Raw genomic sequence first — 24,156 nt, forward strand, 5'->3', positions numbered from 1 at the left:
GCTTCTCATACAAAGCAACTATTTAGTTCAGCTGAAATCTGAGCTGTCATGAAGGCTTACATAAATAATACCAAAAGCATAAATAAATATTCTAGGGCACATATATCCTTAGTTATCCTTGAACCCCCGGTGTTTCAATTTTCACACTTTTATCTTATCTTTATTCGAACTTTAATCCACTTCTAATATTGGTGTTTGCGTATTTTGTGGTTTTCTTGCTATGTTTGCTGAAATTGTTTATTCTTACTATTTTGTTTCTCGCATATTCTTATTAGTGTGTTTCGTGTGCCCCCCCTATGTAATACCCTCTTGCAGAGGGCCTTTAGGGTATTTGAATAAATAAATAAATAAATATCTACAGAAACTGCACTATGAAAGGTAATCAAATACAAATAACAAAGGATGCTGGGCAACGTGTAAAAATCTCTCGAGTGCCATTTACTGCAAATATTTAGAGGTTTGGACTGACAGAAATAAGGACAAAAGCTAATGGGGAAAACCTCAGTAGCTTCTGATTTGCTGTCTACATTATCCTAGCAAAATTACGATGAATTTAGAGCATATAACTGAGTATTGAATAACCCAAAGTACAATGCTAAGAAAATCAAAGTAACAATCAAGAGTTAAAGAAGATGACTGCAATGAATGATAGGGAATGAAGTATTGGGACTTGTAAAAGAATAATACATCTGGGACAAGTAGCGAGCACAGGTCAAGACCACGAGGAAGAAATAACGAGAATAGGAAAGGTTGGGTGCACTGAGCAGGCATTCTTGCATTATTAACACCCATTTACAGACATGCTTCAAGAGGACACCTATGTCATAGTTGAATCCTGCCAGCACTCACTAGTGTGGCTGGGATTGGAGGGTAAATGATAAATGTCGAAGTTAGGTGAAGGACGGTGAAGAAAAAAAATGCGCCTCTCCCGTAACCGAGAGTAGAGCAAGCATGAAATGTTTACGGGCCTAACACAGGCTCCATTGCTCGGCTTAAGCAGCTGTGACGGTGGCGGCATTGAAATCCAGGACGATGCAGAAGCTTACGCGGACACGACGAGACGCAGGCCTGACAAGAATGTATATGCAGCGCGTTCGAATACTCCGCGAGCGTGTATACATCTGCCTGCCAGAGGGGGGAAGGGCATGAGGGCCTGCGGCCGGTCTTTTACATGCGCGAGTGTAGGACCGCAGCGCCATCCTTGGGGAGCGCGCGAAAGCAGTTTTTCAGCCGAAAGCCCTTCTCGCCTTGGAGCTCCCCTCTTTCTCTAAGAGGCCTTCTCTCAAAGCCCTAACAGATCACATATGACAACGAAGTATATTGTGGCATGTATGTGCTTTTTGCAAGCGTTATTAGAAATCAGAAATGATAATTCCATGCATTATCAAATGCACAGCTCGACTGATATCTTGATAAACATTGAGAAGACACTGGCAGCAGTTATTTTTTGTGACTCGTTTGGAGAGCAACCGGCGCTTGTATGCCGGTCCCGTAGGAGGGCTTAGAGAGTCTCGTTGAATCTCGTTAAGTCTCGTACGGTGCCCGGATGTTCTCGTTTCAGAGCCCGGATGAGTGGAATTCAGTGCCCGGATGAGTGGGATTCAGTGCCCGGATGTTGGCTCTCGGTCTCGGCGTGACGTCACCACACTGCCGACAACGGGAGCTAAAAGCATTTCATGCTTAATATGCACAGGAAAGTTACAGGGATGATGCTAGGACACAGAGAGAGACTAGCATAGGTTAGAAAATTAATCAGTGTTAGCTGCATCCTAGCGGAAATCAAGAAGAGCAAATGGAGCCGGAGGTCAGGCAGTGTGAAAACTAGTGATGATTCGTAAAAAAAAAAAAGGATCTCAAGAGGATAAAAATCACTTGGGATATTAATAAGTGCATCCTGATCTAAAATCAATGCTGGGTGAAGAGAAATGAGTTCTTTGTAGCATGGAGTAAAATACCTTCTCCTCAGCGGTACAAGTTCTGTGCATGAGAATAAGATGTGGTGTACTGTAATTTTATCTCCCCATTTCTCACAAATAGGTTTGTCTTTTTTTGTTAGTAGGAGGTTGTGTACAAGGTGTGTATGTCCAATACAGAGACGGCATAAAATCACTTCGATGAAATGTGCCTGGTGACTACAGGTTTTGCATTCACCCAATACGGGCTTTACCAAATGCAGTTTGTTATTTACTTCATTGTCCCAGGTTTCCTGGCATTTAGTCTTGATATTACTGCGCATTAATTTCATACAGTCTCTATGGGTTATGTTGACTTTCTTGATTTCACGAGTGTGAGCTAGTGCAGCACATTTATCGGCTCTTTCATTGCCATATACTTCAACATGGCTCAGCACCCAGCAGAATTTGATTACCTGTCCCTGAGTTCTGGCTTTTTCTATGTTGTGTAATATGTTTCCTACTAAGGGTTCAACTGCAGTGCAATGCCATGAGCATGCAAAAGTGAATCAGTGTACACTATGCTGTTTTGAATGCTGGTTTATTATTCTGCCTGCAGCTATAGAGACTGCATAACATTCAGCAGTAAAAATGAATGCACAGTTAGGAAGCCACACCACTTTTTGTCAATTTTCTTGTACAACCGTGTCTCCGACATATCCTGCAGTTTTTGAAAATTCAGTGTAAAATTCTGTGTACTTCACACATTTTTCTGTAATGTGTGTTAATGTGAAGTCACACACAGTGGGAAGGCTGTACCATGGGGGCAGTGGATCGTGCCTTGAGGCAACATCAGGAAGGCTGTCCAGTATTTCCAATTTTCGGCAACTATCCTCGAAACGAAGCAGCAGAGGTCTGACTGACTGCAGTTTAAAGTTGAACAGTGTTCTGGAGGTGCACTTTGTAACCATTGGTAACAAATATGTTTCAGTAGCAATCTTATTTTCAGTACATATGCACTTGTGAGCATTGTTCCTCTGTCTGCTAGGGATGGCTCATTTGTTTCTATATAAAGGCTATTTATAGAAGATGTTCTGTATGCTCCGGTTGAAAGATGAAGACCTAAGTTCTGAACTGGGTCCAGTCGTTTCAAGTATGACAGCCTGGCTGAACCATAAACCATGGATCCACAATCTAACCAGGAGTGCACTAAGGAACGATAAATCTGCAAAAGGTAAGTTCTATTGGAACCCCAGCATTTTCGTGAAAGTACCTTGAGTACGCTGAGGATTCAAGATGTTTTCTTCTTTGTGACTTGGGAATGTGAGCTTTTTATCAAATGTTATGCCCAAGAACTTGTCTTCTAGTTTTACTAGTGACACAACTTCATTCAGATATAGGGTTGTTACGTTTCGCCTTCGTCGTGGGGAAGACAACGGCATGGCTGCAGCGGAACGCCGACTAACCCCGAGACGCGCATTGGGTGAGCGCCTGGATTCCACGGAAGCCGCGTCAGTCTGCCCGGTTGAGCGAGCGTTTCCCCTACACCGAGTGTGAACGCGCGTTCAAAATGCGCGGGAACGCCGCTCATGGACATTCCGGCGTCTGCGCTACGTGGATGGCATCGTTCCCCCTCTCCCAGCGCGTGACGGCGGTGTGATCCCTCGGGAGTGAGAGTGTGTGTGTGTTGTGATTGGTGCAAGAGAGAACTTCCTTCCCCTGCAGGCCTGGCCCCCATCTAGGGACCCTAGGGAAAGGGAACTCTTTAAAAAACCTCGGCAGCGGCACGGCCGAGGGGCTCTTTGTCATCGAATGGTCTCCTCATGAGCTGTTGTCATGCAGCGTTCCTGCAGTGAGCGTCTCGTTACAGAGCTCACTTGTAAATATGTAAATTTTGTATAAAGTCCTCTCTCATTGTCTTTTCTGTTAGCCTCGTCTCCGACGTCCCTCATTCCCAGTCCGGCACACGACCATGCTACCCCATCTTTAACAGGGTGGGGTCGCTCTATAAGCCTCGTTTGAGCGAGAACAGCACAGTCACTGATTTTTGAGGGGGAAAACTGAATCCACTTCTATCTGCCCAATTAGCCAATTTATTCATAGTCATCTGTATCTGTCTCTCACATTTTGATACACTGGAGGACATACATGCAATTTGCAGGTCATCTACATACACTGAACACATAATCAACTTGGGGATTATTTTTGCTATGGAGTTTTAGCATACACTCCTGAGGTACACCATTCTCCTGGATGAAATTCACCGATAGGGTAGTGCCTAGACACACTTGGAATGAATGGTCTACTGGAAAGTCGCTCAAACAGTTCACCATCCTGCACCGGATGCCTAGATCTGCTAGGTCGCAGAGTATGCCGAACCTCTAAGTGGTGTCGTACGCCTCAAGACAGTGCTGCTTATCAAGACAATGCTGCTTGTGTATGAAAGGCTCCCGCACTGTGTTTTCAAGATAGAAAAGATGATTTATGGTGTAGCATGCTTTTTTGAAACCACACTGATGTACGTCGAGAAGCTGACGAGACTCGAGAACAAAGGTTAGTCGGATGTTCATTATACTTTCAAATGATTTTGCTAGGTAGCGGGTAATGCAATTGGTCTATAACTCCAGGACTCAATGAGGGTTTTCCAGGTTTCAAGAAAGGTATAATGATGGCTTTCTTCCATGCCTCAGGTATCGTCTCTAAAAGCCAGATTTTGCTGAAGACTTTTAGGAGTGCCTCAACGGCGGCCTCAGAGGGATGTGCAAGCATGGTGTAGTGTACATTATCTGGGTTTGCTGCTGTCTGTTTGTCTGCAGATAGTACTCTATTTAGTTCCTGTATTGTAACTTTCCAGTTATAATCTTCGTTCATGCCTGTTCCTATGGGAAGTTTGTTTCTCTGCTATGGTTTTGTATTTTCGAAATGTCTCTGCGTGGTTGGAAGAAGTGGAAACAGCAGCGAAGTGCTCACCTAATATGTTTGCTTGTTCTTCTAATGTTGTTTGTGTACAAGGAGAGGAAAGAAGTGGAAAAGTGTAGGGAGAATAGTCACCACTGAATTTTTGGACCTCATCTTACAATTTCTTGGACGGTAGTGAAACGTTTACTGTAAAAACAAATTTCTTCCAGGACACTTTTTCAGCATTTCTGCAAATATGTCGCGCTTTGGCCCTCACCCTTTTAAATAACAACAGGTTCTCTGCTGTCGGGTACCCGCGAAATATTCCCAGTGTTTTGTTTTTTTGCTAGCCTGCACTCCAGCTGTGTCCACCAAACCTTGCGATTTTTCTTATTTGTCCTGGTGTTTGTGGAATCGCTGTCTTTGCAGCAGAAATTATACAAGTAGTAAATTTTTTATTTATAACATTTATGCTTAGTCATCCATCACCGAATTCTTTATGTAGTGTGGCATTTGTGGCAAACAGTGCCCAGTAATCTAGTTGGCGTTTCCAGCGCTTAGGTCGTGTTGAAATCATTTAGATTTAAGATGATAATTTTAAAACTGTGGGCAAGTGGTCACTTTCTAGGGGATCATTTAAATCATCCCAAATAAAATCATTAAAAACTGATGGTGATACGAAGGTTAAATTGCAGTAGCTCATTTTTGCTGAGCTGGGACAGCAGTAAGTGGTTTTTCCTGTATTCATTAGGCATATGTTATTTGTAAGCATAAGATCTTTAATTATTCAGCCTCTGGTGTGGGCGCCCACTGGCCCAAAATGGGCAAGTGCACATTAAATTCCCCAACTACCACATATGGGTGAGGGAACTGTAGGAAAAGACGTTCAAAATCATGAATAGTAACCATGAGGTGTCGTGGTGTATATAGAGAGGGCATTGTTGTTGTTTTTTGAGTAACTACATTTCCCGCTACAGTCTCAAAGTTTGTTTTCATCAATATTTCTCGTGAAGGCCCGATACCGCTTTGCGTTATGATTGCGATGCCACTTGAGAGCCTGCTTGCCTGTTCTCTATCTCATCAGAAAATCTGAAATTTTTTCAAGGTATTTGTGTGTTTTGGCCCTTGGTTTGTCTCCTGAAGACATAAAGCTATAGGCGGCGCTGATTTAAGTATGCCTGTCATGTCTGTGTAGTTTCTCATCATTCCTCTACAGTTCCATTGAACCGAAAATGCCATGTTTTAGTGTGTTTGGTGTCGGGAGAAGGTTAGCTTTCAGGAAGCACTATTCTTGGCTTTCCTCTCTTCTCTAGAGAGTTGCGCCACTCCTCCAAAATAGCCATGCTCGGGGTGGTATCCATCGCCTCCCTGGAGGCACTGGAATCCCGCGAAGCCACGGGCGTGCGAGTGGTAGGCGTCTCCCGACCCTGAGGTCGACGGGCTCTCTTTCAGAGTTGAAGGGGCAGCTTTTGCTGCCTCTGGGAGGGGAGTGGATTGCCCTGCCGAGGCCCCATTCGGAGAGGCCTGGGCAGGCGCTGAAAACCGGTGTGGTGCACCATGCCATTGCACCGCATCAGCAGTTTGTGTTTGGAGTAAGGAAAAACTTGCTCGCTTTGATTCGTAGCATTGCCTCCTTGAATGCCATGTTTTTACTTGTTTTCAGTGTAACAACTTCCTTCTCTATTTTCCGTGATGTGCATGATCATGCATAGGCTAGGTGATCCCCGTCACAGTTCGCACAGTGAGGTGGAGTAGTACATTTTTCGGAGATATGATCCTTGACGGAGCAGTTCGTGCATGTTTCTTGACCATGGCAGCTTTGCGAGCCATGGTCAAACCGTTAGCACCTGGAGCAGCGGCGGGGGTTGGGGGGATGTACAGTACGGTCCACTGTTAAAGGGAACATGCGATCGCGTGGCCTCTGCGCTGTGCAGCGCGCTGCCGCCGAGAACTTGTGGGCATTGTCGGCACAAGACATGTGCAGTAAGCACAGTAGCTGGTCTTTCCACGCATGCGCCTGATGCTGCATATTCTCGCCGCATCTAGGCAGCAGGGCTTCGTGAAGCGTGGAGGCCACGCGATCGCATGTTCCCTTTAACAATGGACGGTACTGTACGTACGGACAGATTTTTTCGTGTCAACCTACGTCTATTGAGTTAGGCAGTGTGCGGGAGGCAAATGTTAGGACAATGTGCTTTGTGGGGATTTCTTGGTGATCTTTTCGGATTTTTATCCTGTGTTCGTTGGTTACATTTTGTTCCTTAAGTCCTTCTAATATTTTTTCTTCTGTGAGATAGACGAGGTCAATGTCAGCTATTACACCAGGCACAGCATTCAGGGACCAGTGGGGTGTGACAGTTACCAGGAATTTCCGAACGAGATACTGTTAGAAAGTTTGGGCAGTTGTGTTTTGTCGCGGATTTAAAAGAATACATCACCACTGGCCAAGTTAATCAGCTTGTAGCCAGGGCCCAAAGCTTCTGTCAGAGACTTTTCAACAAGGAAGGGTGAAATCATTCTGGCTGTCTTTTTCTTTTGATTCACTATGGATTATGTGATATTTGGCAGAAGGTTTTCTTTTTGGAGAAAACTTTACAGATTACATTAGTCTGCCTGTGAAGATCACTTCACAGTCTTCATTGGTTCTGAATTTTCTTTTTCTTTTGTTATCTCCCAAGCTACATACTTATAAGATACTGCCACAGCAACTAGCCGAGGTACCCATAAATCCACTGTGTTCATATCAGTAACTCAAAAGTGGACGATACGTAAGGATCCACTGATGCTTTGCTCCCTAGTGCGCTCCTGATTCTCAACCTTAGCCAGTGAGGGAGCACTAATGGTGTGCAACAGTGACTACTTCTTGTGAACAAATGATTAAGCGACACCAGATAGGGCAGAAAAGAAGGTGTGAATGGATAACCTTTGGTACATGGTCCAGATGAGGAACTGCACACAACACACGTCCTTTAATTTGCACGTGGCGGCTGATCCCAGACCAGGCCGTGCGATGGGATCTCTTTGAGATGCAGACAACATAGTAGTTGACCAATAAGGAACGGAATCCAATGAGCAGCAGGGAACTCCCTGGAGAAAGTAAAACCGATTTACTTGAGAATCGGCTACCAAGCCATTTGAAGAGCATTCAATGCATCACCAGCATAGTTGAGTGCTGAAAGGAGAAAACAATGCCCGGTAACAGCACCATTTAAGCAAGGGAAACATAGAACCGAATGATGCATACCTAAGCTCACAAGTTAATGATGGTATTAAGGCCAGCACTGGCTAACAGGCTTCTGAATTTATGGCAGTGAACAGTAGCTGCAATAACAGCTAGGATGTAGCCATAACCAATGCATGAACACCTGGAACTGGCAGCATGCAAGGAAGGGGTTAGCATAAAACAAGGACGAAGATTGCGCACCTGGAGATGTCAAGTCCCAAGGCTTATGTCTGCGTTGCTCGTTCGAGCATGACCCTTGCCGTTTGCGTTACTGTAAGTGCAAAACATGATCATTTGGTCTTCTCACAAAGGCAGGCATCCCTTTGTTTGCTCACCTCTATCTGTCTTCGAGCAGACTTCTGTCTGTGTGCTTCTGCCGCGCATTGATGAACAGGTGCTGGTGCCTTTGCTCTTTGCCGAGTGCTTTTTGTACAAGTTTGGCCTCTCCTTTGGAGTTGCAATGCCGTCCACAGCAGCAGCAGCTTTCGGTCTTCTGTTAGGAACATCAGCCTCCTGCGAAGAACATGAGTACTCTTAAGCTACCAATGCAGCATTCTCGATCTGAAGTGATTGAGATGCAGATTAGTAGTGGACCCAAGAATTGATTAAGTGATAACAAGAGGAACCAGCAGAAGAAATCACAAGGCCTTGTTTTCCAACACATCCATTAGTACCATACTTTAATATGCGTATACTACTGCATTTCTATTGATATGATGGTTCTAGAAGCAGTAAAAATAAAGTTGAAAAACTTTTAGGGCAATTAATTTGCACTCACAAACTTCTTTCGCTTTGAACACATACCTTAGATAAAACAATCTTGTATATAAATTAAACATTGTCAAACGTAAATCTAGAAAAACCACTACTGCTTATAATCATGGATGCTTTCATAAAACATGCAGTGCATAATAATGAGGAGATGGTATTGCCTCGCCTGACTCCCATTCTGACTGGTATTTTTTGTTTAGAAACTATGGTCAGCGTCCCCTCCCTGTAGATATTTTCTGACAGGTTTATGGCTGCCTCATCCACAATCTGGTAATAAGGTTTCCGCGTGACTGCTAGCGATTTCCATGTGACTGCGAAGATCTGCATTTAATGAATGCTTTTGTTGTTATAACCGACATTATTATACTCTACACATATCTCTGCGCATATCTGTACAACTGAACTGATGACATCAATGTAGTTATTGTCCAGTACCATTTCTCAAAACCAGCCTGTCCTGTGTCTTGACTGCATAAAATGTTATGTTGTATCGATTGTGACAGAAATCACCTAAGTAAATACCTTCTAAGCAACCGACAATGAGCTAATAAGTCTAATTTTTCCCGCCTTTGACATCAGACCTCCTGTTCGTTTATGTTTTAAATTAGCATTCTATTATGCATGCCTGCAATGACAAGGAACCGTGTATAAAGGGTATTCACAGGACGTCATGGACACTATCTTGGCGTCCAACAAGCAGCTTCCATGGTGTCATCTGGAGCGGGGAGATTTCAACCGACTAAACATGCACTGTAGCCTTTCACCATGCTGCATGGACAACGAAATGGCAGTCACTGTAGATTGAAAGCATATCCCCTATACACAGTTGTAAATTTTCACGCCCAGTATCAGCGGGTCTCCAGTCATTTGTGTCATGTTGCTTTTGCTTTGTTTGTGAGGGTTTTTATACCTGGTTGGTGCACAATTTTGTTTACAGTTATTGTACTACATTATCTGGTTAACACTGCTAACTGCACTGCCATTGTTTGACTCTAGGCACGCAAACCATTTACCTTGTAACGCACATGCGCAAGTTTCTGTTTGCATATTCAAGCTTTTCCTGTGCATGAACACTCCCTCAGTTTTCTTTCTGTTACTGCCTAGTTTCTACCTATTAAAATGCAGTTTTCTTACAGGGGCACTATATCTGGTTTGGTATGGTTTATGCGGTTTAACGTCCCAAAGCGACTCAGGCTATAAGAGACGTCGTAGTGAAGGGCTGTGGAAATTTCGACCACCTGGAGTTCTTTAACGTGCACTGACATCGCACAGTACAGCATCTACAATAGCACCACAAGTTCGCAAGACAACACACAGACACTGCTCGGCACAGCGACGAATGCACGCAGTGCTTTCGCTCGTAGGTAGCTCTCGCTACTGTTCGCGCCGCTTGGCTTGGCTGGCTTAGGTGCTCCGGTTTGCATGAGCCCGATGATGATGACAGTGCAGCATCATCGTCATCATCGCTGCGAGGGTGTTAATGTTGAGAGGCCAGAGAGGTAAATTGGGTTTTGGCTTCCTCCATGGGTTTTGGGTTGTGAGGAAAGGAAATGACGCAGTATTGGTCTCAGATATCTCGTTGGACACCTGAACCGCACCTTAAGGGAAGGGAGGAAGGTGGAAGTGAAACTGAAAGAAGAGGTACCGTAGTAGAGGCCTCCGTGCAACGCTGTTCGCTTCGGCAGACGCACAAACGGACGCACGGACTGAATCGAGGGCAGCGCGCATTTGTTTCAGAGCCTTGCCGGAGCGGCAGTTAAGACGCTCTCAATAAATAAGCAATCAAAAAATGTCCCCGTCAATCGCCGTTCTAAACTGCGCGTGTAGCTAGGCTGCCTGACTGATAAGCGCAGCCGCTGCCGCTTCGGGCTGGCGGCGAAACTCCGAAAACGAAACTAAGCGGCCAGGCTCTCCATCGGCCTACTGCCTGCCTACCGGGGGTCTGCCGATCGTCAAAACCCCTGCAGTTGCGCGCATGTCAGAGGGGCGCCGATGGGCAATGCAACATGCAGCTCAGGCCCGGGGACGAATAATTGGCCGATCGGTTAGTCGAGTACGTCATAGCGCGACAAGGCACCACTTTGGGAGCCCGTCCGAATTGACCGATGCCGGCCCCGGGCCTGGGCTTACGAAAGAACGAGCTCCCAACGCCATAGTCTTATATGAACGTTTGGCAGGACTGTGCATGGCGACAGACCGGATCATCTGATTTAACCGGGGTTAAGGAGCAAGAATAAACGTTTATTTAGTTAGGTCAAATGAACGGTGTTTTACTATACAATGACAATGTCCTAGCAATTCTGCTGCTAATTTCACAGATGGTACACACACCCCCTCTCGTGGCGGCGCAAGGTTAACACCGGCGACGGTGTGTGCGTGTTTACAGAACTTCAAATGTTCATCACAAACAAAATTTCTAGCGCCTGTCTACCGGGTAAAGCATGTTAGACGACAGCATGCTCACCTCTTCGATAATCACATACCTTACATTCGTGAATGCAGTATGGAATACGTTGAGATCACTCGCGAAAAGGTCCCTGTCTTGGTTTGTGCATCATCGTTTTCTTGAATGTGGAGTGCATGGTTACACCTCCCAATGCAAATGCAGCGTTACTGATTGTTGCACACGCGATAAACGCATTCACACGGCCATGTTCACCTGCGTAGCCGATTCTCATGTTGCTGTGGTAGCGGTTGTACACATCCATCAGCATGCGTAAGACAAACATTTTCCCACAGCCAGCCAGACGAGTGAAGAACACTCGAAGCAGTCCTGAACCCAGAGTAGTTAGTCTGCATATGACTTCAAGGGTGAATGCATGTTGACCCTCACTGGTCATACGCAAACGCGTGCGGTAGTCCCAAGAAGGCATAACATCTCTGCGCTTGACTGTTGGACAGGATGCTGTCATCGGTTTCCTCCAGCAATGTCCGGACAGCAATGATGGTGTCGTCACTGGTCTCTTCTTCTGTGTCGCACATATCTTCTGCACCGTTGTCGATCACCGCTTGACAGGCAGTGCGCACTTCTTATAGTGAAATTCCTCTAGAGTATTTCTGCTTGACTTCCAAAATCTGATCCCAGTTCTATGAGAACAATCGCGCAAATGGGAGGCAGCTGCTGAAGGCAGACGGCCGTTGTAACCATGCAATCAGGCTGCGCATACACCAGAGTCAACTTTGATGGCCATGGAAGCAATTAAAACACAAATAGGGGTCAGGTGGCTCTGAATTGGAGATTTTGAAACTCCTTTACATATGTCGCCATAGTTTGTTGACTTTATGTTGGCTTTTTCTCAGTTGTTCCTGTATTCTTCTCAAAAATTAATGAAATGCATTGGTATGATAGAGCTCGTTTACAACTCCTGAGATTGTGCATTCTATTTAGTACGTTGCCCGGTGTCACAAAGTGCGCGCATGCCTTATCTTTCTTTTTTCTTCTCCGACCAAATTGGCCACGGCTGGCCACGGCGCCGGTAGTATGCGGGCATGTCGCGACGCAGCGGCGATGACTTTGCCTCCCCCCGCGTGGGCATTGACCCCTCGCGACGCTGGGGGGGTCAAGACTACGCCGCCCCCCTCCTCAGGATTATCGCCGGGAAGAGAGTGCTTTCACGAGGGGGGGACGGGAAGCGGCCGGTGAAGGCCCTAGCACCCGTCCCAACCTTGAGAAGTTAACATCCCTCCTCGTTAGGACCATACCTTTCCTTCGCATCCCCTTCAGTTTCTTCATGTTTCTTCTCCCCCCTTCTCGACATCTGTAAATCGTTGGTGCACGGGGCCGAGAGGATTCGTTTGCTTTTATTTGTTTTTTTTGTGGTTTGTCACGTGAACACGGTGGCGGGAAAATCACGACCGAGTTAGTTGGTTTAGAGATTTCGGTGCGTGCCGACGTGTGTGGGGTCAGCCAGGGAAGTGCTCGGCAAGCGAGCCTAGGCGGTGTCTGACGCGTAGAGCGCGGCGACGGCGGCCCCAAAAGACGCGTGGAAGACGCGTAACCCGGGGCCCAAGTGCGCCCGTATCCGCACCCCCCTCCATCAGCACCGCGCGCTTCCGCAGCCCGACGCTCCCTGCGACCGGACCCTGCCACTACGCAGCTAAGCCACCGTTTCTCACCACTCGCTCCACTCTTTTCTTTGTTCTGTCGCTGTTCTCGTCCTATTCTTTTGTACATTGCTTTAATCGTGTAACCTTGTTGTATAGTTCTCGCCCTGTTGTTTTCCTTCTTATTGTTAATAGTTGTTTGTGTGCTTCTGATTTTGTGCTTGTAATTCGTGTCGCGTCTCTGTATTGCCGCCGTTTTGCTGGGTTTGTTTTGTACCCTTTTGGTTGCGGTTGTCTGCTCGAGTAAAGGGCTTTCTAAAGAAACTTGCCTACGCCTCATGCCTCCGGTCAACGGCTAATCAGGCGTGGCCCCTATCGCCGGTCAGCAGTCTAACCTCATCTTCCGCACGCGGGGTGGAGAAGTTTGTCGCTTCACCCCCTCCTAACTTACGGAGAGTGCAGTGGTGGGCAGGTTGGCCCGATTAATTATAACTTCGGCGCCAATCAAACATCAAGCCGCCCACCATATCGTGACACCCGGTTACGCTTTGTATTATACTTGATTATTAATAGGTCTCCCATCGATGCAAAACGCGTACTCTGCTAAAGCATGCTCTGTAGATGGTTACCCCTTGCTTTCTCTCGAGGTTCTTTATTTCTGACCTTCAGGGCTGCACCTTCAGTGAAGATTTTCTGTATAGATAAACAAAACACCAAAAATGTTTCACGCTACGATAAAAGTGGCCATCTTATACCCCTGGCAAGCGCATAAAGTAAGGTGCACTTACAGGGGATGCGCTTCAGCACCTCGAGCGCACTTTACACTTCACGGTGATAAACGGGAAATCAGGGGGTGCACTTGTAGTAACGAAAATGGTGGCTGGCCAAGCACGAAATTTTTCGAAATGTGATTTGTAAGCATAACTTACAGAATTGCACTCGTTTAGAGCAGTAGAACGTATTAAAATGAACATCACTTAATATTCGGCCATGAGTCTTGGCAAACTTTGGCACGACTATCGAACGATCATCTTCAAGACTATGAGGCAACAACTTCAACATATTGTCAGTCTCGACTGGAACTTTAACGATTGGGCCCTTTATGACAAACAGCCCGTAAGTCTAGTTCGATCATCAAAGTGCGAATTTGTATAAAGGGAATCTTCGGTGAAAGCCATCTTTCGGCAACATCGTTCAGCATAGGCAAACCATTCGGCATAGGCGGATACGTGTAACCATTGCTTACACTGAAGAGCGGAATCTTCAGGCGATTCAGAAACTCCTTGCATGTTCAACACACTTTAATCACTCGCAAAAATTCTCTCTATTTGGGAAAGGCAGTCTTAAGTGTTGGAAACATCGATTCCCTTACCGCTGTCAAATCTTTGGCAAACCACAGGCTCTCTCTTGCGCACATTCCACACATATCCAAATGGGTTTTCGTCGAAATCCTCGCGGAATCGGTTGGTTGCAGACACACACTGTGCTAATCGAATTGTATGGTCTGCCTGTCTTCGGCTTGTCGTCGCAGCCATGTCTTCTCCCGGCGTCGATGACATTGTAAGCGAAGCACAGACAGCGGCCTCGGCTAAGCGCTTTCTCTCCTTACGTTCATGCACTTTTTGTGGAATTTTCTCTAGTCTCTGCTATCGTTCTTCATCCATCTTGGTATCTTATGCGCTTTTACAGTAACGCAGCTCGTCTACGAGCTACATCAGCCGGATGATCCGACTCTGCTTGCCTTCGATTGCAAATCATTTGCTGCGACAGCCCTGCACGCTGTTCAGTCATGATGTCGTCTAGCGAGGCTTTGCCAGACAGCCACTTTTTAATTTGTCCCTCTCCACTCTGAGCCCCTGACTCAGCGAGTGGTGGCACAGGTGTTACTCAAGGTGAGGAAGGCAGTGGCAAGGGGTGAGTGCAGCAGCGGTGGTAAGCGAGGCGTGTGATCTGACGTCACAGCCACACCTCCAAATGTCCGTGGTGTCAGGGTAAATCGACCCGAGAGCATGTCACACAGGCCTGCTCTAAGGCAGACTTAGACCCAAGCAGAGACAACCCAAGTGTGATGCAGTGGGAGCAACGAGGAATTGCAACGATTTCCCATACGCCGAGCCATGATGGCAGCAGTCAAGTGCGGCATGCTGGACCAAGGATCAACCACAGTGCACAGTGACCCGTAAGGGTCATGAACACCTCAAATAAGTGGCAAATAAAGTTTTTTTCTACACCCTGCGGAATCAGGATGTAGAAGAGCCTTATGTGAAAATACTGGAAGATATCTATAATGACTGCACAGCAACCATATTGCTTCACAAAGTCAGCAACAAAATTCCAATAAGGAAGGGTATCGGCAAGGAAACACGATGTGGCAAATGCTATTCACCGCCTGTTTAGAGGAGGTGTTCCGAGGTCTGAATTGGGAACAGTTGGGGATTAGAGTTTATGGAGGATACCTAAGTATGATTCACCAGGGTGGAAATTTGGGCAAGTCGGTACTGATCCATAACATAAAAGTAGCGCAAAACCAGGACGACGGACAAAAGGGGAGAGAACACACACCCACAACACAGGCGCTAACTTCCGACTAAGAAGAAAGCCAAAACCAACCAAGTGAACGGAACCTGAGCAAAAGTAGCGCATGTGCTGACCTAAGAGAAAAGATAAATTGAAAAAAGATTCGATAAAAAATGGGAGATCACGGATGTTTTGAACCCAAGAAGGACAGCTCTTGTTTAGAGAAGGAAATGGATGGTGTACTAACACAGTTATCTTGCAAGGCAGCAATCTGTGCAGCTTCCACAATTTCGCTAGTTAGCTTATCTCTACTCTTGGCAACGAGTGCGCATTTATCCAAAAAAAGGCACGCACCTGCACTTTTTGGAATGCAAAGCTAGATTGCTGCCGGTATATGTCTTCATGTTCATGTTATTATTGTGCTCCCGAAGATCATTCAGGCACCTACCAGATTGTCCAATATACTGCTTGCCACAAGAGAGCGGAATATTATACACAATGCCCTCAGTACATTTAACAAATCTTTTCCTGTGGCAGATGGTACACTGCTGCTTTTGGGAGCAATGTGCGGAGGGCAGGGATCTTTTGCATAACACACTGAGTTTCTCTGGAGCTGAAAACACCACGCAAACGTTTGCCTTTTTTCCTGTTTTCTTGAGATTGTGTGCGAGACAATGGATGTAAGGAATGACAGCCACCCTGCTCTTCGTTTCTTCTGTGGTATCACGTTTTTTCCGGAGTTTCTTTTTCAGGAGGTTTTCGGCGACTGAACCCACGAAAGTATATTGGACAATCTGCTAGGTGCCTGAAAGATAGGCTTCGGGAGCACAATAACAACATGAAGACATATACTGGTAGAAATCTAGCTTTGTATTGCAAAGAGTGCAAGTGCGTGCCTTTTTTGGATAAATGCTCAGTCGTTGCCAAGAGTAGAGATAAGCTAACTCGCGAAATTGTGGAAGCTGCACAGATTGCTGCCTTACAAGATAACTGCGTTAGTACACCGTCCATTTCCTTGTCTAATCGAGAGCTGGTCTTCTTGGGTTCAAAACATCCGTGATCTCCCATTTTTTATCGCATCTTTTTTTAATTTATTTTTTCTCTTAGGTCAGCGCATGCATTACTTTTGCTCAGGTTCCGTACACTAGGTTGGTTTTGGCTTTCTTTGTCAGTCGGGATATGCGCCTGTGTTGTGGGTGTGTGTTCTCTCCCCTTTTGTCCATCGTCCTGGTTTTGCGCTACTCTTATGTTATACCGAAGTAATTTTCAATTCGCTGATGACATTGCCTTGCTACGTCACTCAGGAGATGAGCTGCAAAGCATGATCACTTTCTGGCAGCATTTGCGGTTTCTGCAAGCTTCGCTAAATCTTTGAACTGCTTTGCAGGTTTGCTGGTATGACTTGCTTCGCTGTGTGCCCTGAAGAATCTGCGTCCAATATCAAGCTGTTTTCTGGAATTGACTGCCCCTCATCTACGCCTGCGCAACCATATCGTCAAGTGCTTCATCGCATCGATGAATACGCCCCCTGTCCCAACAGAAAGCCCAGCTATATAAGGATCCGTCTCCGGCCTTTCATCACTTTCTGGCAGCATTTGCGGTTTCTGCAAGCTTCGCTAAATCTTTGAACTACTTTGCAGGTGAGTTGAATTCAATTTTCTCTGTTCTTCGCCTCCTTTTTCTTGCCGCAAGTGCTGCCAGCTGCGGTTGTGCTTTTTGTTGCTTGTCAAACCCGTTTGCAATGCCGACGAATGTCGAACTCGCAAAAAGAGTTGAACTAGAATTGTTACTTAAGGGAAAACTTGAGGAAGTGGTGACCGAGATCACTGCAAAAGTTCTTTCGAAACTGCAAGCTCCTGATGGAGAAGACAATGCTTCTTTGCTTAGCAGTGTTGAATTTATCAATCAGGAATTTGAGGCAATGAAAGCAAAGGAGTCCGAGCTTATTGCTGCCAACAAGCTGTTGGCAGATGAAAATGAAAACCTGCACAAGAGGGTTGCAGAACTCGAACAGTACTCAAGGATCAACAATGTTGAAATAAAGGGAGTTGCTGTGACTAAAGGCGAAGATGTTAAAAAACTGTTGGAGAGCATCGGTGATGCCATTCAGTGTCCTGTCGACTCTGCTGACTTTGACATAGTCCATCGTGTAGCCACCAAAAACAAAAATAAAAAAAAATCATTGCTCGGTTTGTGTGCCGGGAAAAGAAAAATGAATTCGTGAGCAAGGCACGTAAAGCTCGCCCCACAACGGACCAAATTGGCTTCCCTGTGACTTCATCTGCCTCAGTATTTGTGAATGAGCACCTTACATTTGACAACAAGAAACTATTTGCTAGAGCTAAGCTGCTCAAGAAGGAAATAGATTGGAAGCATCTCTGGACTAACAACTGTCGCATTCTTGCGCGTAAGACTGACGAAAGCACGGTCTTTCGCATAAGTTCGGAAGCAGACCTGCAAGTCTTCCGCAGCAGTTCGGAAACAAACCCTTAGGTTTCGACTTAGTTTTGCCACTGCATGGCTTCTATCTCAGTTGAATCCCCCTTTAGCATTCCATTATCTCCTGATAAGTTTCAACATATCTTTGCAAACAGTACTCACTCTCTTATCCATTTCAACGCACGCAGCCTCAGGAAAAACCATGAATCTATCGATAACTTTATCACTTCACTTCGACACTCGTTTTCTTTCATCTGCATTTCTGAAACTTGGCTCTCCAATTCTGACGGCAACCTGTTTGGTTTTACATCTTATATACCAGAATACTGCAATCGCCTTTCCAGCAGCTATGGGGGCGCTGCAATTTTTATTTCCCCAGAAATTTCATACCACCGTAGATCAGATCTCGCTCTGAATGCAACGCATTGCGAATCAGTTTGGATTGAAGCCAATCATTCACTCTTTTCCGCTGACTGCCGTAAGCTGGTACTCGGCTGCATCTATCATTCCCCGTCATCATCAATCCCTGAGTTCCTGTTAGCGCTAGATGCCACATTAAATAAACTACCTTTCGAAAACAAGAATGTTATAATTGTTGGAGACATTAATATTAACCTTCTAGATACGGAAAACTCTTATGTTGTTTCCTATACTGACTGTTTAAGTGGTTTCGGGTACGAATGTCTCATAAATGCTGCAACCAGATGTACCTCCAGTGGATCTTCCTCGTTAATAGACCATGTTCTTACCAATATTTCGCTCTCACCCTACTCAGGGGTCATCGAACTCGACATTACAGATCATTTTCCTATTTTCATTACGCACGGCGAAGTTTTCCGTCCTTCGCGTTCAGTCTTCTACACTTCCAGGTTCAATAGCGAAGAATTTATTAGGGCTATCGGTGATACTGACTGGTCTCCGTGCTTTTCATCGAACGATTCGGAGCGAGCAGTGGAATGTTTTTGCCGTCTTTTTTCCATCTGCGTATCTCAGAGTACAACATCAGTAAAGTGTCGAAAGAATTACAAATTTCCCCACAATCCTTGGCTGACAGACAGTTTACTAAGCTGTATGCGACGCAAAGAAAATTTATACAAAAAAACCAAGAAGCAGCCTTTTAATGTTTCTTTAGCTGCATGCTACAAAAACTACGCTACTGTGCTAAATAATTTATTGAAACATGCGAGAAAATCTTACCATGAGCATGAAATACATAAAAATGAAAACAACACTAAAAAGCAATGGAAACTTTTGAGTGACTTCCTCAAATTACCCAGCGCAAACAGCCCCCTTACTGAAATTAATTTCAATGGTACAGTCTACACTGATCCATTCGACATTGCAAATGCCTTGAGTGACTTCCTTTCTGCGCCTCATAATAGTCGTCCACTTATTTCAGAGATAAACATAAAGCGCTCAAAACAATCTTTTTTTCTTATTCCTGTTTCCCCTCGTGAAATCGAACTGCTGATTACTGGCCTCAAGGACACTAGCCCTGGATTAGATAAGATATCCTCTCAGCACCTTAAACTTGTAGCCAATCTGATCTCTGAACCACTTTGTCATGTTATTAATCTCATCCTAAAGACAGGTGTTTTTCCTGCTTGCCTCAAAACAGCTAAGGTAATCCCAGTGTTCAAGAAAGGAGACAGACGATTAATTTCTAACTATCGACCTATATCTATTTTATCTTCTCTCAGTAAGATCATCGAGAAATTGATAGTTGAACGCTTAAACAATTACCTAGATAAATTTAAGATAATTTCCCCTCATCAGTTCGGTTTTCGGTCTGGCAGCTCGACTAACTTAGCACTGATCTCTTTGACTGATTTTATCAAGCAAGGTATTGATAATGGCGAGTTTGTTGGTTCTGTCTTTTTAGATTTCACAAAAGCTTTTGATATGATTAATCACTTTATATTGCTTCAAAAACTCGAATTTTATGGTATGACAGGTCCCGTGTCGCGACTGCTGAAAAGCTATTTACAAAATCGTCAACAAATAATCAATATTGGTGGAAGCTTTTCCCAAGCTAAAACTATTAACCAAGGTGTTCCTCAGGGCTCTATTTTAGGACCCTTACTATTCTTACTGTATATTAATGACCTTCCTAATTCTATTAATCCAACTCACTGTGTCTTATATGCTGATGACACTACTGTGTCATTATCTAATACTTCCATAGATGATCTAACTCTTGAATTGAATGCCGTTCTAAGTATTGTAGGCAAATGGTGCACTGATAATCAGTTGTTGATTAATCCCTCTAAAACTAAATTCATTGTGTTCAAAAGTAGCCAGAAAATTATTTCGTGTCCTCCTACGTTAAACCTTTGTTCTTGTAATATTCGGCTTCTGATAACACCAACTTCCTCGGCGTTATTCTTGACTCAACTCTTAAATTTTCCGTCCATATCGCTCATCAAAAAAAAAGATCTATGTTTGGCATCAGAGCTCTAATTAAGGCGCGTCCATATTTTCCATGCAACCTACTCCTATCTTTGTATTATGCCTTCATACATAGTCACATCACTTATGGGATTACTGCATGGGGAAATACTTATCATTGCCATTTATCGTCTCTGCAACACTTACAAAACCAGGCCATCCGCATTATTACCCGTAGCCCTTTCTCATCTAATGCTTGTTCTTTATTACAGGAGCACAGTATTTTACCAGTCCACCAGCTTTTCCAGTATCACCTTGCAATCATGTTCTTTAGATTACTACATGGCACCCTACATTTTCAGTTTGTAGACCCCAATCAGCTCATCAATCACTTCCCTACCAGATTTGCAGCAAGAAACAATTTTCTACTCCCCAAAGTCCATACCAATTATGGTAAATCGACGTCGTCTTTTCAAGCCATTTCAATTTGGAACACATTGCCACCCAATCTAAAAACATCAATTTCCTTGCCTGAATTCAAAAACAAACTTAAAGTATTTTTATTGGAATGCTGATGTATTATTCTCTTTTTGCTGATGTGTTATATTACCTGCGTTATTGTGATTTTTGACCTTGTTTTATGAAGTATTGATTTTATATTTTCTATATTTTGTATTTATCCGCTAACTATGCTGTAACCATTTCTTGTACTAATGATTTATCGAGGGTCCCGGTGCAGTCTTTGACTTTGGGACCCTCGTCTGTACATTTATGTTGTTTTGTATTTTTTTTTTTGGACCAATAAAGCCTAACTTTCTTCTTCTTCTTCTTAATGAGTTAGACAGGCAGAGCAGAATGGTAGGTCTTAAATTTAACACGCAGAAGACCAAAGTAATGTTCAACAGTCTCGCAAGGGAACAGCACCTCACAATTGGTAGCGAGGTGCTGGTAGTAGTAAGAGAATATGTATACTTAGGGCAGGTAATGACCGCAGATCCCGATCATGAGAGGGAAATAACTAGAAGAATAAGAATGGGGTGGAGCGAATATGGCAGGCTCTCTTAGATCATGAATGGCAGTTTAGCGATATCCATCAAGAGAAAAGTATACAACAGCTGTATCTTACTGGTACTCACCTACAGGGCAGAAACATGGAGGCTGATGAAAAGGGTTCAGCTTAAGTTAAGGACAACGCAGCAAGCTATGGAAAGAAAAATGATAGGTGTAACGTTAAGAGACCGGAAGCGGTCAGAGTGGGTGAAGGAACAAATGCATGCTAATGACATCTTAGTCAAAACCAAGAGGAAGAAATGGGCTTGGGCAGGGCATGTAATGCGAAGGCAAGATAACCACTGGTCCTTAAGGGTAATGAAGTGTATTCCAAGAGAAGACAAGTGTAGCAGGGGGTGCCAGAGAGTAAGGTGGGCGGATGAGATTAAGAAGTTTGCGGGGATACGGTGGCCGCAGCTGGCAAAGGAAAGGGTTGATTGGAGAGACATGGGAGAGGCCTTTGTCCTGCAGTGGGCATAGTCAGGCTGATGATGATGATGAAAGTTTTTTCCATCCGCCTCTCCTCCTGGTTGAAGGTCACTGTCAAGCAGTTTTTACACTGAGCTTTGTATGCGGGTAGTAGAGCTTTTCGCTCTAATGCCAGTTGGGAAAATGGCCTCCTCCATTACTTTATTTCAAAGAAGGCAATTTTATCGTTTGGCCATGTGACCGTCATCATCAGTTTATCATTGTCTCTATAGTGTACTAGATTATAGTGCGATGGCCTCGGCTTGAAAGGGTGCAGAAGGGGAGACGCTTTTCTCTGCAGTCCAAGAGTAGAAACAATTTCATTATGGCTGTTTTCATCAGCGAAACACAAAGTAGCAGACGATCCGCGCGCCCTCAACGGCCAAAAACCTAACGAAAGTTGGCGCACGCTGCTCCATAGAACCCCACTAAATGTGCAGGTCTGTATGTATTGGTTGAAACAAGGCACGTTCGGCATACCTTTACGAAACCAATCTGCCCGGCTAACTTAAGAAAACCCATATCTAAAGTAGTATGCATGGCAGGTCTCACCTGTTCCAAGTCCTTCTTAGGCCACAGTCTGTCACACACACCACACGCAAAACCGAAAGTATCTTCCACAAATTCACGCACAAAATACGCGGTTGCGGACGAGGCCATGGCTAAACGTTCCGCTGATTTTCGCTGCCGATAAGCGACGTTCTCTGCCAGTCTAGCCTGTCGTTCTTCTGTAGTTTCCTCTCGTAGTTTTGCACGTTTCCGATTGCGCATATTCTCTAGACGAACCACTCGTTCTTCTGTTGTTTCAATCGCCAACCTATCACGGCACCACTGCCGCTTCTGCTGTAGTTCATGCTCTCTTCTAGCCACGTCGATTGGATCAGTAGACTCACGCTGTCGCTGTCTTCTTGCTCGCTGCTGTTCGCGCCGCTTAGCGCGGCGTAACTCAGCCTCGGACAATTGATGCGAAGGTACAGGCTCGCTCTCCATCTCGAAGCAGACCACTGACATGCAGGGTTGCCGCCGTTGGGCAAATTTTAAAAGGAGCCAAAACACTCGAGCTCAAAGTAGCCAATAGTAGTCATGCCACTCAATCTTGGCGCCAAATTTGTAGGAAGAACCCCTTTGGTAGCAAGCGATATTATGAATACAAGTGCTATTAAAAAACAATTCGTGCATGTCATATGGCTTTAGTCACGACGAGCGGACGACCTAGGTATGATTCGTCGTCGACGCATCGACTGAGTGACAGCTGGAGATATAAGAATGGGCGAACTTCTCTCTGCAGTTCCTCGAAAGCAGCGAATGTGGCGTGCACCTTGCAATGCAAACGCTTCGCAGAGAAGATCCGCGTAGCAATTAACAACAAACCGCTAGCTACCCGACCACTCCTCTTGCGATTTGAAGAGATGTGCCAAAACTTCCGCGTACTAGACAGACTGCCAAGCATTGCTGGAAGACGAGATCCACTGCCGCCATGGTATAATTTCCCTATAATCTGTGATTTCATTCTTACACAGTTACGTAAAAAAAAAAAAAAATCCACAAGAACATATAACACAAGAATTTCTTAAACTCGAGGAAAAATGGAGTACATTCACAGCTTTTTATACAGATAGCTCAAAAACTGATGTTCACGTTGGAAGCGCATTGGCTCCCGCAGTGTGCATCCATCTTCACTGCCGAATGTTACGTCATCTGTGTAACGCGAGAATCATTTCAATGGCCATTGAGATTTGCCGTGTAGCAGCACCACAGCTCCCTCGAGTTGGATGGCGATCGAAAACCTCGAAGGCTTAACAACCGCCATAACTCAAGGACAAAACATAAAACTCTGCTGGGTACCGAGTCATGTCGACATAAAAGCCGATGAAAGAGCAGATCTGCTCAAGCTCGTGGCAAGCAAATTATAAATGTAATATGCTTAAGATTGCATGAACTTAGTACATCGTAAAACAAGCAAAAAAATGGCAGTCCGCTTGAAAAAAGAAAATAAATAACGAACTACACTTGGTAAAACCAGTTTTAGGGGAATGGAAGTCATGTGTGCACCAGGAACGTTTCAAGGAAGTCATTATACCGTCTCCGTATAGGCCATACCCACTTCATGCACACACAACTTTCTGTTGTTGAAACCAGACAAACCAATTTGTACATGTGGAGATTAACTTACAGTAGATCATAATTTATTTCAATGCTCGAAACTCGAAAAACTAATGAAAAAAATGCTTTTCTTCATTTTATAATCAATACATTCTTTTTCACCTCGCGCTGCTCTTAGGTGATAATGCTATAGTGGACATGTACATATCTTTTGTTTTTAGATTTTTATCACAAGCAAGTTTTCTGAAAAAAGATACAAATCATGATCCAATCCCTCAGCCACTTTCTCATTCGTGAGAAAAGGTTTAGGTTTTATAGGGTTTAACGTCCCAAAGCGACCCAGGCTATGAGGAACGCCGTACT

At 44.7% G+C, this 24,156-nt stretch overlaps 1 protein-coding gene across 2 annotated transcripts; it reads right to left on the bottom strand.

Moving 5' to 3' along the window:
- Nucleotides 1-7,734: 7,734 nt before the first annotated feature.
- Nucleotides 7,735-22,737, bottom strand: LOC149370650 (uncharacterized). Of its 2 annotated transcripts, none has more exons than XM_089562572.1 (4): nucleotides 22,243-22,737; nucleotides 8,349-8,526; nucleotides 8,215-8,284; nucleotides 7,735-7,962 (listed from the first exon to the last, which is right to left on the bottom strand). In XM_089562572.1, the coding sequence occupies exons 1-3, from the start codon at nucleotides 22,699-22,701 to the stop codon at nucleotides 8,238-8,240; spliced, it is 684 nt and encodes a 227-aa protein (XP_089418698.1). In that variant the 5' UTR covers nucleotides 22,702-22,737; the 3' UTR covers nucleotides 7,735-7,962; nucleotides 8,215-8,237. The 2 variants fall into 2 exon arrangements, with proteins under 2 accessions (XP_089418698.1, XP_089418696.1); XM_089562570.1 differs by having other exon boundaries at nucleotides 7,742-7,877; nucleotides 22,243-22,736.
- Nucleotides 22,738-24,156: the final 1,419 nt, after the last annotated feature.

This window comes from Amblyomma mixtum, chromosome 1 (assembly GCF_055824585.1).
Source record: "Amblyomma mixtum isolate Tamu chromosome 1, ASM5582458v1, whole genome shotgun sequence".
Lineage (NCBI taxonomy): Eukaryota > Metazoa > Arthropoda > Arachnida > Ixodida > Ixodidae > Amblyomma > Amblyomma mixtum.